Genomic DNA, 12,349 nt, shown 5'->3' on the forward strand with positions numbered 1-12,349 from the left:
CTTCAGTCAAGAACGACAGGTGATAATGTTGTTCACCTGTTCACTGCACTGTAATGTCAATGAAAGAAGTACAGAGCCCCTCCCAGCCCAGTAGTAAACCTACAGTAGCCTGCAAACAGAGAGCTAAAACATGTCCATGGTTAATAAATATATTAAAAAATATATTTTTAAAAATGTAATTACATTCTTTAAATATTTAAATAACCCATTAAGGCAATACATAATATAATGAAATATTTTTTACAAAAAGTATCGAAAAGTATCGAAATACATATTGGTATCGGTATCGAAACAGAAATTTGGTATCATGACAACCCTACTGCAGAGAGCAACTAGTTTGATGCGACTGTCGGTGAGTCGATGATAACATGGTTCAATAACAACGGAGAAGGAGTGGGCGGATGGAGGACTGTTCATGATTGAACAGGGACGGGGGGTGGGGGGTGGAAGAGGCTCTATTAAGTGGATATATGAATGCACAGAAATTGGTCGAATAATCTACCAGGAACTTAAACAGACTCAAGACAAAGCAACTACTTCGGGCCAGGGAAGTTTCATTATTCAGTGACCGTCTATTCTCACCGGGGTTCATCCACCTGAGTCACCTGTTGGAGCTGCTCTTCCTTTCGGTCCAGGTAAGACGTCCCTGACGGAAAATCACTCGGGCCTACTTACTGTTAACTAATGTAATGCTACTTCTGTCATTACATTCATAGCTTTGGCCGTTCATTTACTGTAATATGTCTCATCATGATGATTTTAGCCTACTGCCATACTAAATTTGCTGTACACTTACTATTCGCTGTCCTGTGGAAACCACGTAGATCCAAAATGTTTCTTGAAAAACAACAAAAAAGTTCTGTCTTTAGCTTTATTACAGATAAACAAATGTGGGTTGTAATTGGTTTTAGAAGCAGGATAGTTTACTCATACAGTATTCAAGTTTACAGCAAAACGTGTAAATGACCAAATTTGTGATACGTAGTTTACTCTTGACTGACAATGTCCCTCGATCATTGAATGCTGTACTGATGACTGTAGTTGTTTGGATGTTGCTGACAATGTGAAGCTATTGGATTTAATGTTAAAAAACAATCTTACTTTTAACTGTAACTGTTTGACCACTGAATGACACCAGTAGGCTGGGGCAGGGATGCTGGGTGGGGGAATCCTCATTATGTCTCATGGTAAAATGTTAAAAATGAAGCCTCAGTAAATTAGATTGTGTAGCATAGCTAGGCTGTGTCTGATCTGTGATTAAAATTCACAGCAGCGTGATAATTAAAGGCAGGGGAGACAATGTGTTGTAATTCCTGGATTCTTCAGTAACTTCAATGGATCTATTTAATTATCACAGAGAGACTTCACACAACTGAGATCACTTACATTATTAAACTCCACTTGGCAGGATGCAGATGATACAGTTTGTTTGGTGTGCCGTGACACAATAATAACCCAGAGAAACAAATTTATTTGCAGCTGTATGCAAAGTCTGTAGTTTGTTTGCTTGGCTAAGCTTATAATTAAGGATGCAAATAATAAACCCTCTTTGAACTCAAGCTTAAACAATCAAGTTGTTTTTTGTGGCAGGTTTTCAGGATAACAAGACAAGCAGAATCTTCAGTGAAGCCATGGAGACGACCAGTGCTCCAAATGGATGTGGTTACAGCATCAGCTCCATATATTACAACCTGTGTGACCTGACTAAGGTGTGGGGGGTCGTGGTGGAGGCCGTTGCTGCTGCTGGTGTGGTGACTTCCTTTGTCCTCTTCGTCATCCTCATGGCCTCCTTACCGTTTGTGACGGACAAGAAGAGAAAGGGTATGGTGGCCCTGCAGGCGGCCATTCTGGTCTTCACTCTGGGACTCTTTGGACTCACTTTTGCCTTCATCGTGGGCCGGTACTCCACCAGCTGTTCTGCACGCAGGTTCCTATTTGGAGTTCTGTTCTCAGGCTGTCTATCCTGCCTGGTGATGCACGGGCTGTGGCTCGCCCTGCTGCAGCGGAGAGGCCGGGGGCCCAGGAGTTGGATGCTGTGTCTGGGAGCTCTGGGTCTGTGGCTGGTTGAGGTGATCATCAACACTGAGTGGCTTATCCTTACTGTGGTCAGGAGCCCACCTGGAATTGTCACTGTCCCTGACATGTCCTGCAGCATTGCTAACCAGGACTTTGTGATGTCACTAATCTATGTAATGGTTCTGCTGCTAGCTGTGGTGCTGATGGCTGTGCCCTCACTGACACACAAGCACAAGCAGTGGCACCGAGATGGAGCTTTCATCCTGGTCACGGGGCTCCTCACCCTGGCTATCTGGGTAGCTTGGATTGTCATGTACGTTTATGGGAACAGAGTGGTGGGGAATCCCAGTTGGGATGATCCTACTCTGGCTGTAGCTGTGGTGTCAAACGCCTGGGTGTTCCTCTTCCTCTACACCATCCCAGAAATCTGCTTCCTGACCCAGGAGGACCCAGACCAGGAAGAACCCCATGATGGAGAACACATCTATCCTGCCAGGAGTCTGGTTTATGACACGATCCTTAAGGAGCCAGAGCCCCCCCATCAGAACGTGTACATGGAGAATAAAGCTTTCTCTATGGACGAGCCTCCAACAGGTACAGTATGACACATTATGGTCTATGATTAATCTGACAGTAATTATTGTACTCAACCATAGCATATACTGTATGTACAGTATACAACAGAACTGAGTACACCCCTGTGAAATATCACTAAAATGTTTAATGACATTTGAAAAATGTATCATCTTTCAATAATTGCATTACTGTTAAGTGTAAGGTGTTTGATCTTATGTATGATTTAAAAAAAAACATATTAGATAGACTACATTGAAAATACAGGCCTTGAAATTCAACCTCAACCCAACAAAAGTAAGTTAACCTGGGATCACTGCAACTAATTTCATTACAAATGTGGTATTTAAGTTGTGAGATTGTGAGACTTCATAAAGATGTGGTAGGGTACAAGAGCATCAGTAAGCTACCCAACATAAGATGCAGCGGTGGTTAGACGGTATAGGTAGAGCCATACTACCAATAGCAGAGTGCAAAGTGGCTGTACCTGAGAAATGATCCCACATGCAACTCTCTGTTTACACAAATTTGCATTGAAAAACAGCCAGGTGAGTGTTTCTGACTTGGCAAAAGAATTATCTGTGGACACTGGTGTTTCAGTGACTGATCGGACGGTGTGAAGGACACTGCATAAGTCAGCCTCTACAGAGGGTATGCAAAAAGAATAAATAAACCACTGCTCACAAAATGGCACACACCTGCAAAATTAAACTTTGCCAAAGGACATGAAAAGAAAGCCTGATGAATGTTGGCAGCACATTCTTTGGTTTGATGACACCAAAATAAATTTGTTTGGATAAGACGGGGTCCAGCATGTTTGGCATGGACCTGGCCAGGACTACCACAGTGACTTTGCAGTGCCGACCAAAAAACTGAATGAAAGGATTGACCAGTTGGATTCTTTCTTCTTAGGCTTTGGTTAAAAACAAATCAAACTGTATTAAATTGACAGGTTTTGTAATGACTTAACATTTTAGTGATATTGACCACGGATGTACTCAGTTCTGTTGTATACTGTATAGGTGGATGTTGAAACCTCAGAACCCAAATTCAAAATTTACCAGCGGGACAGGAAAGCACTTCAATCAATCAACAGTCTCGACCAAGCTCAGGAGAGTTAGAAGACATAAAGAAGTGCAACGATGGTAGCATTCATTTTGACAATATTGGCACTACTACATCAGCTGTCGCCTCTTAGACCAAAGGAACAGATTGTGAAATAATTGGCTGTGTCTTTTTTTTGGTAAAACAGTGAAAAGCAGCAACAGTTTTGCTGTTATTTGCCATTTGTCAGTTTGTATAAACCCAGGTCTTGTCAACAAGAATAATAATGAAATACACGAGAATAACAACTTGCAGGCAGGCCAAAAATATTCAGTGTAATGATTTGTCAGCATAATCATCATTGTTCATATCCCCTCACACACATAAACAGCTTGGAAGGGTGTTGACAATAACGCATTGTAATTGCAAATTACAATGTGCTGTCTTGCCTGTTTTTTTAGGGTTTTTTTGTTGTTTTTTTAGGAGGGTTATTTTGAATACTGCCTTATACTATTTGTTCACCCCTTTTAGCTTTATGATTAGTCCAGGTGCAGATAAAAAGTCAAATCTATTATATGTTTCTTTTTTTTTTTTTTAGAATATGTATACTAAACTGAAAAAAAAAAAAAAACAGTTCACAAATTGATCAAAAAACACAAATAAGTACAGACTAGAATTGTATCAGCTTTGCACATTTGGACTCACAGTTTTCTTCCTGTGCCATTTATGCATCGTGTTCCTTTTTAGGAACAAAGTCTGATCTACTTACTGAAGGTTGTGTCCTTGGCCAGTATTATGAGGCAGTGTCTTCACTCACCTACTTGGACACAGACATCACTGTACTACAGTTACAGAGTTTTGAAATAATGTAACATATTTATTTGTAAACAACATTTGCATGGAAGTCTTAGACTGTTACATTATCAGTACTACTCTGGATATTTTCAGCACAAGTGTCAGTAGTGTATCCTGAACAACGCTAAGACGATTATTGGGGTTATCTACCGTGGTTTAAGTGCATGACCTTGATGACAAAAAGAAACTAATTATGAAGAGGAAAATACTGATGACAAAAAGAAACTAATTATGAAGAGGAAAATAAATAACAATCACATTTAAAATACTGCATTCTTATTTCAAAGAATCAAAATATCCAGCTTGTGCACTTACATAAGCAACAAATGTTGTGTGTTGCCACAGAGTCGTGGCAGATATCATACAAGTGTATCGTTTCTGTTTTCGCCATCTGTACTGCGTTTTGATGTAGAATTTGTCTGATCTAAATCAAAAAATTTGTATCATATAATGGACTGAACAAAGACCATTTAAAACACCACCTTTTCTTTACCAGCGCCCACAAAGCCAGTGTCTCCATATGGGGCTTACAACGGTCAGGTACGAAGTGCTGTGTACCAGCCCACTGAAATAGCCCTGATTGCAAAAGGTCTGACAAAGGTGAGTGCGTTCATAATACGTAATACCACACCACATAATTCGTAACCACCTCATCACCACATCTGAAATAATACTTCCTGATGTGTTTCTACAGATGGACCAAGATGCTATGATCCCTCGAGCCACAGCCCCCTCTTTGAATCTAAAAAGCGGCAGCTCGCTGCCTCTTTCGTCCGAGTCCTTACCATCCTAAGGATTGTGACACACAGGCGGACTGTCGAGAGCACATTGCACACTCGGTTGTTACAGCTATGAAATAAATCTCCACCAGGGGTTTGTTCTAGCATCAGTTCCTAGTAGCAAATGTAATGTAGCCCGCTTTCTCTTCCTTAGGAAAATGCTTCAAATAATAAGACGCTGTGGTGAATCTCCAGCAATATGCAGTAATATGACCTAGCTCCTCTTACAGACTTCCTAATTTTGCCTTATACTTTATTTCCTCTGTTCACGCACTGCTTGTCTGTTCTGTATGTACAAAGGTTGAGTGTCATAAATAAAGGTTACAATGACTAGAGATGGGCAGCTGATGTTTTCAGAGCCAGTATGAAGATTTCCATATGGAAAAGTTGTGTCTCAGCTAGTCCATTACATTTCCATTCTCACTATATGGAAACTAGTGCTTAAAACCTTCTACTGTCAACTGTTAACCAGCTTTGTTCACTTGTAGCTTCACTAACTGGACTCCTATAAAAGACAATCATCCAAGAGAAAGAATTTAATACACGTGTCTCTACGGGAAAGCCATGACTTTGCCTTCTAGCTACGAGAAAGACCAAAAACTATACATTTTGACTTAACTAAATCCCAAAGCAATGATACATATAAAACTATAGGTTGTTGGTGGAGAAAGAGCAGACAAGGACCAGGTGCGGGGTGTTTAAAACCAGACTAGCCTTAGTTGTGTGCAGTGTAAAGTCAATGTCTATAATTGACTAAAAGTTGGGCTTACATTGAAACCAATATGATTTTTTTCTGTCTTGTCATAATTCTGCTGCATGTAATTTGTTAATCTGTCGACTATTGCATAACATACTTTGTTCACTTGTGAAATGATGTTGAGATTCAGACTTCCTCTGAAGCCATATGATTGCTTTTGTAGATTGTCGGATTTAAAAAATGAAATTTTGTGTAAAGGTGTAAATGATAATTTATTAAAGCTGAAAAGGTTCCTTAAATCCTGTGAGGCTGTTGGGTCATTGGATTGTAACAGGTAGCAACTCACAAGCAAACAGGAGTCAGACACTGAAAGAGGAAGTGTCAAAAGGATTACCATCTACACTGCCTAGAACAGTTATTTACATATTTTGGCTTGATAAGCTTTACCTAGTGAAGGGATTGGCTCTCAAAATGGGGGGTAAGGGTTTATACTGCTCAACAAGGCAGGAAACTGTTTTAGGTACCACTGAGAGTGATAATGCGGAAATGTTACCAGACACCAAGGAGAATCCAACAACAAATCCATATAATGCTTTACTAATTTGACTTTAGGGCTGTAATAGTCTTAGTCCAACCTAGTGGATGCACTAATATTTTGAGTTTTGAGCATCACAATGAGATTTGATGGAGCGTGTGATAGAAACTGCATTGTCTGACAGTAGCAGCAGTAAAAGGCTGCCAGGCGCCTTCACAGCATGCAAGTTTGTTACATAACAATCTGAGTGGATGGCAAATAATCACACTATCAGCACAATTACACACACTCGTCCACATACTGACTGAATGTGGTTTAACCGCTGAAACAGTCTTAAAAAATGCTACTGTGGTTATATAACCGTGGGACACTTAGTTTTAGACAAATTAGCATGGACAACTACTTTGCTTATGCTGAGCTCTTCCTTTTCTCTACAGAGAGGAACAGTTATTCAACTATAATTTGACGCACACACACGCACGCACACACGCACTTTAAGAGCCTCGGAGTGAGCTGTGGCTGCCTAGCAGCAGGCTGAGTAGGCTCGCTCCCAATCACTCCCACCATCCTGTACTGTCAGCAGCCATGAGTGCTTGCTCAAAGAGGAAATTGCTCACAAACTGGAAATCAGACAGATCAGAATTATACAACAGCACATGTGCAGATTTTACTCTGTAATGCCTCGTGCCTGCACCCTTTGATCTCCAGTGCAAACAGGTCTATGTATCAGATGTAGAAACGAGTGCACGGAGATGCAAAAAACATGCACAGAGGCAGTGCAGCTTGTCAACATGAAAAATGGATCCAAATGTAAACAAAACAGAGTAGTCAAAGACACTTGATACTATGTTTTCTCAGCATTTCTAACAACAGCCTCTTCACTTAGCTTTACTCAATAGTTACTCTGTCATCACTGACCTCTAGATTAATAGGCACTGTAGGCTGTCCCAGAGGAGCCTTGGCAGGGTGTTACCCATACATCTCATGGAGGGGCAACTGGTAAGGTGTCACTCTGCAGAAAAGGGATCCCAAAATATAAATGCATTAAACCTTATTTAAACTGTATTAGACACATGAATTCCTGATCAGTGACTCAAGCTGAAATCATTAACAGCATCTTTCTCTGACAGGCAGCAACTGCAAGTCCCCTGATACTACGAATAGCTGTCGTGTGCACATGGACACAGGTGGTTTCATGACCAGTGGTGGTTAGGCTCAGCTCGAGGGAGGCACCACTACCAATCACAAGCAGCTGTCCTCACTTAATGCATTTTCTTGTCACTGTGACAACCTTCAGAGGACAAACACTGATGAAAGAAAAAAAAAAAAGACTGAGGTTTTTACAGGTTAACCTGAACAAACAGAAATGACTGTGAACCCATAGACCAGACAACAGGCATTTAGTATTACTAGGTAATGCCATCTGGTGATATTATTCAACAGATCACTATTGCAGAAACATTAACATTGTAATACTTGCTTTTGGATCTAGGATGCTTTCAAAGATCAACTTGTCAAACAACACTGAACTGAACTGAATTTGTACAGTTTGTCCCAGAGGCCAATATTTAAACAAAGGCCTTGTTCATGAGGGTAAACCTTTTAGGGATTAGAAATGTAAATAGCCGTGCCAGGCTCTAATAAGTATATCCCATTTAAAAAGGCTGATGTGATTTATTTATCCCAGGACTCAGGCTCTCAGAGAGGTACAAAGGGAAACAAGGTATAACCAGTTTTTGCATTTTGTCTCCCCAAACGTTTACATTATTCTTATTGTTGAGGTTCAGAGTTTACCCTGGAAACAGCAGGCAAGAAAGAGCAAGACACGTGTATTTGTGTAGCACCTTTCAACTGCAAAGTAATACAAAGTGTGCTGTGAAAGCGAAGAGAGCAAGTCATGTGGTCTTCAAAGATGATCATGTCATGACTGAAAGCTCCAGAACAACTACAAAATGGACCTGGTGGTGAAGCTGTTTTGTGTGCAGCTGGTTCAAGGGTCAGAAGTTAACTGTGAACCTCAAGTTTTTAAAGCCAACATGGATGAGAAACACTTTTAGGTACTCTGGGACTTCGACAAATGGACAAATTCTATTTGCTGATGATGATCATGTGATACGATCAAAAGCTCCAGAACAGTTATCAAATAGACCTCATGGCTAGACTGTTTTAACTTTATTTATTTATATTTACTGTAATAAATTGCTCTCAGTTCCACTCATTGAATACACACATAAACTAGCCATAAACCAACATATATAATATGGCACAGTGTACCACCAAAAATATATTTTTACATTAAAAAAGGTCCAAAATAATTCAGTGAGTGAGTTAATTCTGAGTCCTCTATACAACCATGGAACCAACTCTCTACAGGAGGACTGCCATCTAGTGGACCTATAGAAACCAATCAGAGGTTTATATTTGCCTTCAGATAATTTGATGAGATCGTTTTATTGTCAATGACATCATTTGTGATGTAAGATAGTAGGTAATTACTATGACATCATTTGTGATATCATAGTAATTACCTACTATCTTATAAGATGGAAAAATGAAAAATGAAAACAGTAAATATAAATGAACATTTGCTAGTGAACATCCAACACAGTTACAGTTACACAGGATGAGAAATCAACAACAGGGAACCTGTCTGTATGTAATTCATGGTAGTTGGGGGTGATGAGTTAAACTTATCATTATAATGTCCAGTTCTCTTTTGAACTAAACATGAGATCATGAAAGTGGCAGGTGAATGTAGTTTAACTTACCTCATCTTTGGTCTGTGGATGCAAATGTTTGCCCCTTTCCCTGACAGTTAGCTACAGTGTGGTAGGTTCCCCCACAGGCATATCAGATCCAGAGTTACGTAACACACATACATGCTGATGTTTATCTTATGATCTGTCTCAGTTTCTGAACATCACTTTTCACTGCAATCTTTCACACTGACTGTAGTTGAGGAATTGTAATTCTCTGAGTTGAATGACACGAGACATCACTGAGGGGTCTTGAGTTTTTTCAGACTGGCAGTCCTGGCTTCGTGCTGCTGCTGCTTCTGTTTCTTCAGATGACGATAGGCCTCCACTGCTCGCTCCCTCTCCTCCTCCATGATTCTCTGTCTGGCCATGGAGGGCTTGGCTGTGGAGGCCATTGTGTGGCCTAGGAGAGAGTTGAGAAGCAGGTCCTTTGAAGCCTTCTGAACGATGGAGGCAGAGAAAGAAAAACAGTTAATTACTTATTCAAAGATTGGTGAGATAACATGATAAATCCACAGAGTTGTTACCTGAGATTTGACCTGAGCTTTCCTGGGTTTGGTGCTCAAAGACGGCGGGGCCATTGAAACTTCCCCAAAGGGAACATGATCTACAAAACAGAAACCATAAGTTTCCTTTCAGCTCTGTTTTTGGTCTCCACCAACAGCGATGGAAATATCAGAACCTTAGCTACTAAATGCTCCACTATATTCACCAACTAGTCCTTAACTGTGTCCGTCAGCTGTTTGGTGCTGTGCATGTAGTGAACAGTGGGTTTATCAGCAGGATTAACTGTTCTTGAAAAACATGCTTTCATTACCTACGAACATCTCTTTTTCCATCATGTCCTCTTGTCTGTTCAACTTTTTCTGCTGTAGCCTCTGTAATCTAACTTTATCATACCTGTAGCAAGACAGTAAAGAATAAATAAATTAGACATTTATCACCCAGGAATGATCATATAATTCTGTGATTAACATTGACATTTAAATACATGTTGGATTTTAGCATTTTATGTGTAAATGTGTGTAAAGCATAGCTGATTGGCAAATTAATCATTAATTATTTTGATATTAAAGTTATCATTTGGGCCAAGCAATTGACTTGGTTAAGACAAAACAAAACATAAGATCTCAACTTGGCCTTTTGAAAACTGTGATGGATTTTTTTTATTTTGTAATATTTTATAGCTACAACAACCATTTGATTAACAGAAAGTGATCAATAGATTAAGCTATAATAAAAATAATAATTAATTGCAGCCCTAACATTAAGTACATGTAAGTTTATTTTATGAAATAGAGAAGTTTAGTGTTTTTTTTAATTCACCAGCACATTTCCAAGATAAATAGTGCAACTTTTTCTTGTATTTAGGCTTAAACTGTGACCAGAGATGAAAAATTGCTGCAGTGTATACAACCACAACAGATTATATCTTTATCTCTTCATTGTCCCTTATGGCGAATTTGCTGCACTTCTGTTATATGTATGAAACCTTAGCCAATCTAAGCAGAAGGATGGCAATTAGCTAGCTAAGTTGGCCCCAGCCTTCAATAACATGCCATATTTGCACAAACACCTATCATCAAACTGCTTTGCTGGTTACAAGTCTCAATGTACTCACTCCTTCTTTTTCTCGGACTTGCCCTTGTCTGCACCCAGTTCAGGCTTTCTGTCTACTTGGTTCTTGGTGAGGAAGAGGACATGTTGTGTCTCCCTCTCCATGCGCTGCAGGTATGCTTTCTCACTTTCGTCCTTTCCCCTCCTGAAATGTGGCACAGGTATGTCTCCATCCTGGGAATCCTCCTCTGGCTTACTTTTAGGGGAGGGGGCTAAGAGGCAGAAAACAAATCCCTCACTACCTGTAGGACAAACTCATGACTGAAAAGTATAAACAAGTTTTTCTTTCTTTCTTTATTTTTTTACCCACCCTCTTTTAGCTTTTTGGATCCCAAAGGTCCCGTTTTCATTCTCTCCTTGCTCTTCATTATCTCTCGGAGTCTGAAGGGGATGTGTTTGAGGTGGTCCTGTTGTTTGGCTTTCTTGGGTTTATCATCTCGTTTGAGCTTAGTATCACTGAAATTTAGACAAATTATAATCCATACAGCATGTAGGAAAAATGGAAATAAACGTTACCCTTTGAAGGTAGTGTATTGCAGGCTCATACCCTATCTTAAATGTAGGAATGAGTTTAACAAGTTGACTCTAGCTCGTAACTAACTTACAGAGCTAATAACGGTTAGCTGCTGTAGCTAGCTAGCAGCAGTCCCGTCTACACATTAGCTTCCTTACGTTACCTTGGATGTTTACCGGTCTTGTTCGCTTGTTTTCCTGATTTGTTGGTTTTGTTCTTCTTATTCTTCCCCATGTTACTGCACTTTATTTCAACCAATGCATGACAAAACAACAACACATGTAGAGCAGCGTGTATAGCCTTTAACCTATGAACCTCAACCTTAGGCGTCAAGGAACGAGGAAGTAAAGAGCTCTCACTCCGTCACTTTTTTCGGGCATTGTAAGCAAGCAAATTAAACGTTGTTGATTGCCTAATGTTGAGGACCTTACTCCTCTCCTATACTGGGTTATAGCTTGTTTGAAGTGCCCTACGTATAATTTATTTAGGTAAATTAAGTAAAGAATGGATAACAACACCATATGAATCACACCCGGTTCCTGAAAAGTGGAATAAATCTATATCAGAGTGATATACATAAAAAGCAAACGATCTTTGCTGTAAAGGACGTCCTGATTGGTTAAAGTAACTGCTGTTACTCCTATCAGCCACCGCTAGATGGTAGTGTACTTCATTTGACTATCCAGATGTGTGTTATTATTGATTGTCAGTAGACATAGCTATTGTTAAGGTACTAACTATTCAGTTGCTTGTGATGTTATTTATATGGTTCGCATTCTTATTTTGACAGTTTTCCACTAATTTATTTAAAATAAATGAGCATTGTTCAGTTTTGTTCTGTAAAACTGGGGTATAGGATATGTGCGATCCACACCGTCCCTCAGCTCAAAACAAGCCGAAGTTGCTGGTTCGTTTAGATGCCAAATTAAAACAGATATTCGACGAAGGGTGAGAATCATATTT

The 12,349-nt window shown here is 39.8% G+C and overlaps 2 protein-coding genes across 2 annotated transcripts; one reads left to right on the forward strand and one right to left on the reverse strand.

The window, feature by feature from the left end:
• Positions 1-437: 437 nt before the first annotated feature.
• Positions 438-6,263, forward strand: LOC111657757 (G protein-coupled receptor family C group 5 member C-like). The gene is made up of 4 exons (XM_023410057.2): positions 438-635; positions 1,591-2,610; positions 4,985-5,088; positions 5,183-6,263. The coding sequence occupies exons 2-4, from the start codon at positions 1,632-1,634 to the stop codon at positions 5,279-5,281; spliced, it is 1,182 nt and encodes a 393-aa protein (XP_023265825.1). The 5' UTR covers positions 438-635; positions 1,591-1,631; the 3' UTR covers positions 5,282-6,263.
• Positions 6,264-8,656: 2,393 nt separating this feature from the next.
• On the reverse strand, positions 8,657-11,722 carry ccdc137 (coiled-coil domain containing 137). Its single transcript, XM_023410059.2, has 6 exons — positions 11,550-11,722; positions 11,183-11,328; positions 10,877-11,084; positions 10,073-10,155; positions 9,783-9,862; positions 8,657-9,695 (listed from the first exon to the last, which is right to left on the reverse strand). The coding sequence occupies exons 1-6, from the start codon at positions 11,618-11,620 to the stop codon at positions 9,495-9,497; spliced, it is 789 nt and encodes a 262-aa protein (XP_023265827.1). The 5' UTR covers positions 11,621-11,722; the 3' UTR covers positions 8,657-9,494.
• Between the last annotated feature and the right edge of the window lie 627 nt (positions 11,723-12,349).

This window comes from Seriola lalandi, unplaced genomic scaffold (genome assembly GCF_002814215.2).
Source record: "Seriola lalandi dorsalis isolate HSWRI2012SDOR001 ecotype SW California unplaced genomic scaffold, Sedor1 jcf7180002054412, whole genome shotgun sequence".
In the NCBI taxonomy this organism is placed as follows: Eukaryota; Metazoa; Chordata; class Actinopteri; order Carangiformes; family Carangidae; genus Seriola; species Seriola lalandi.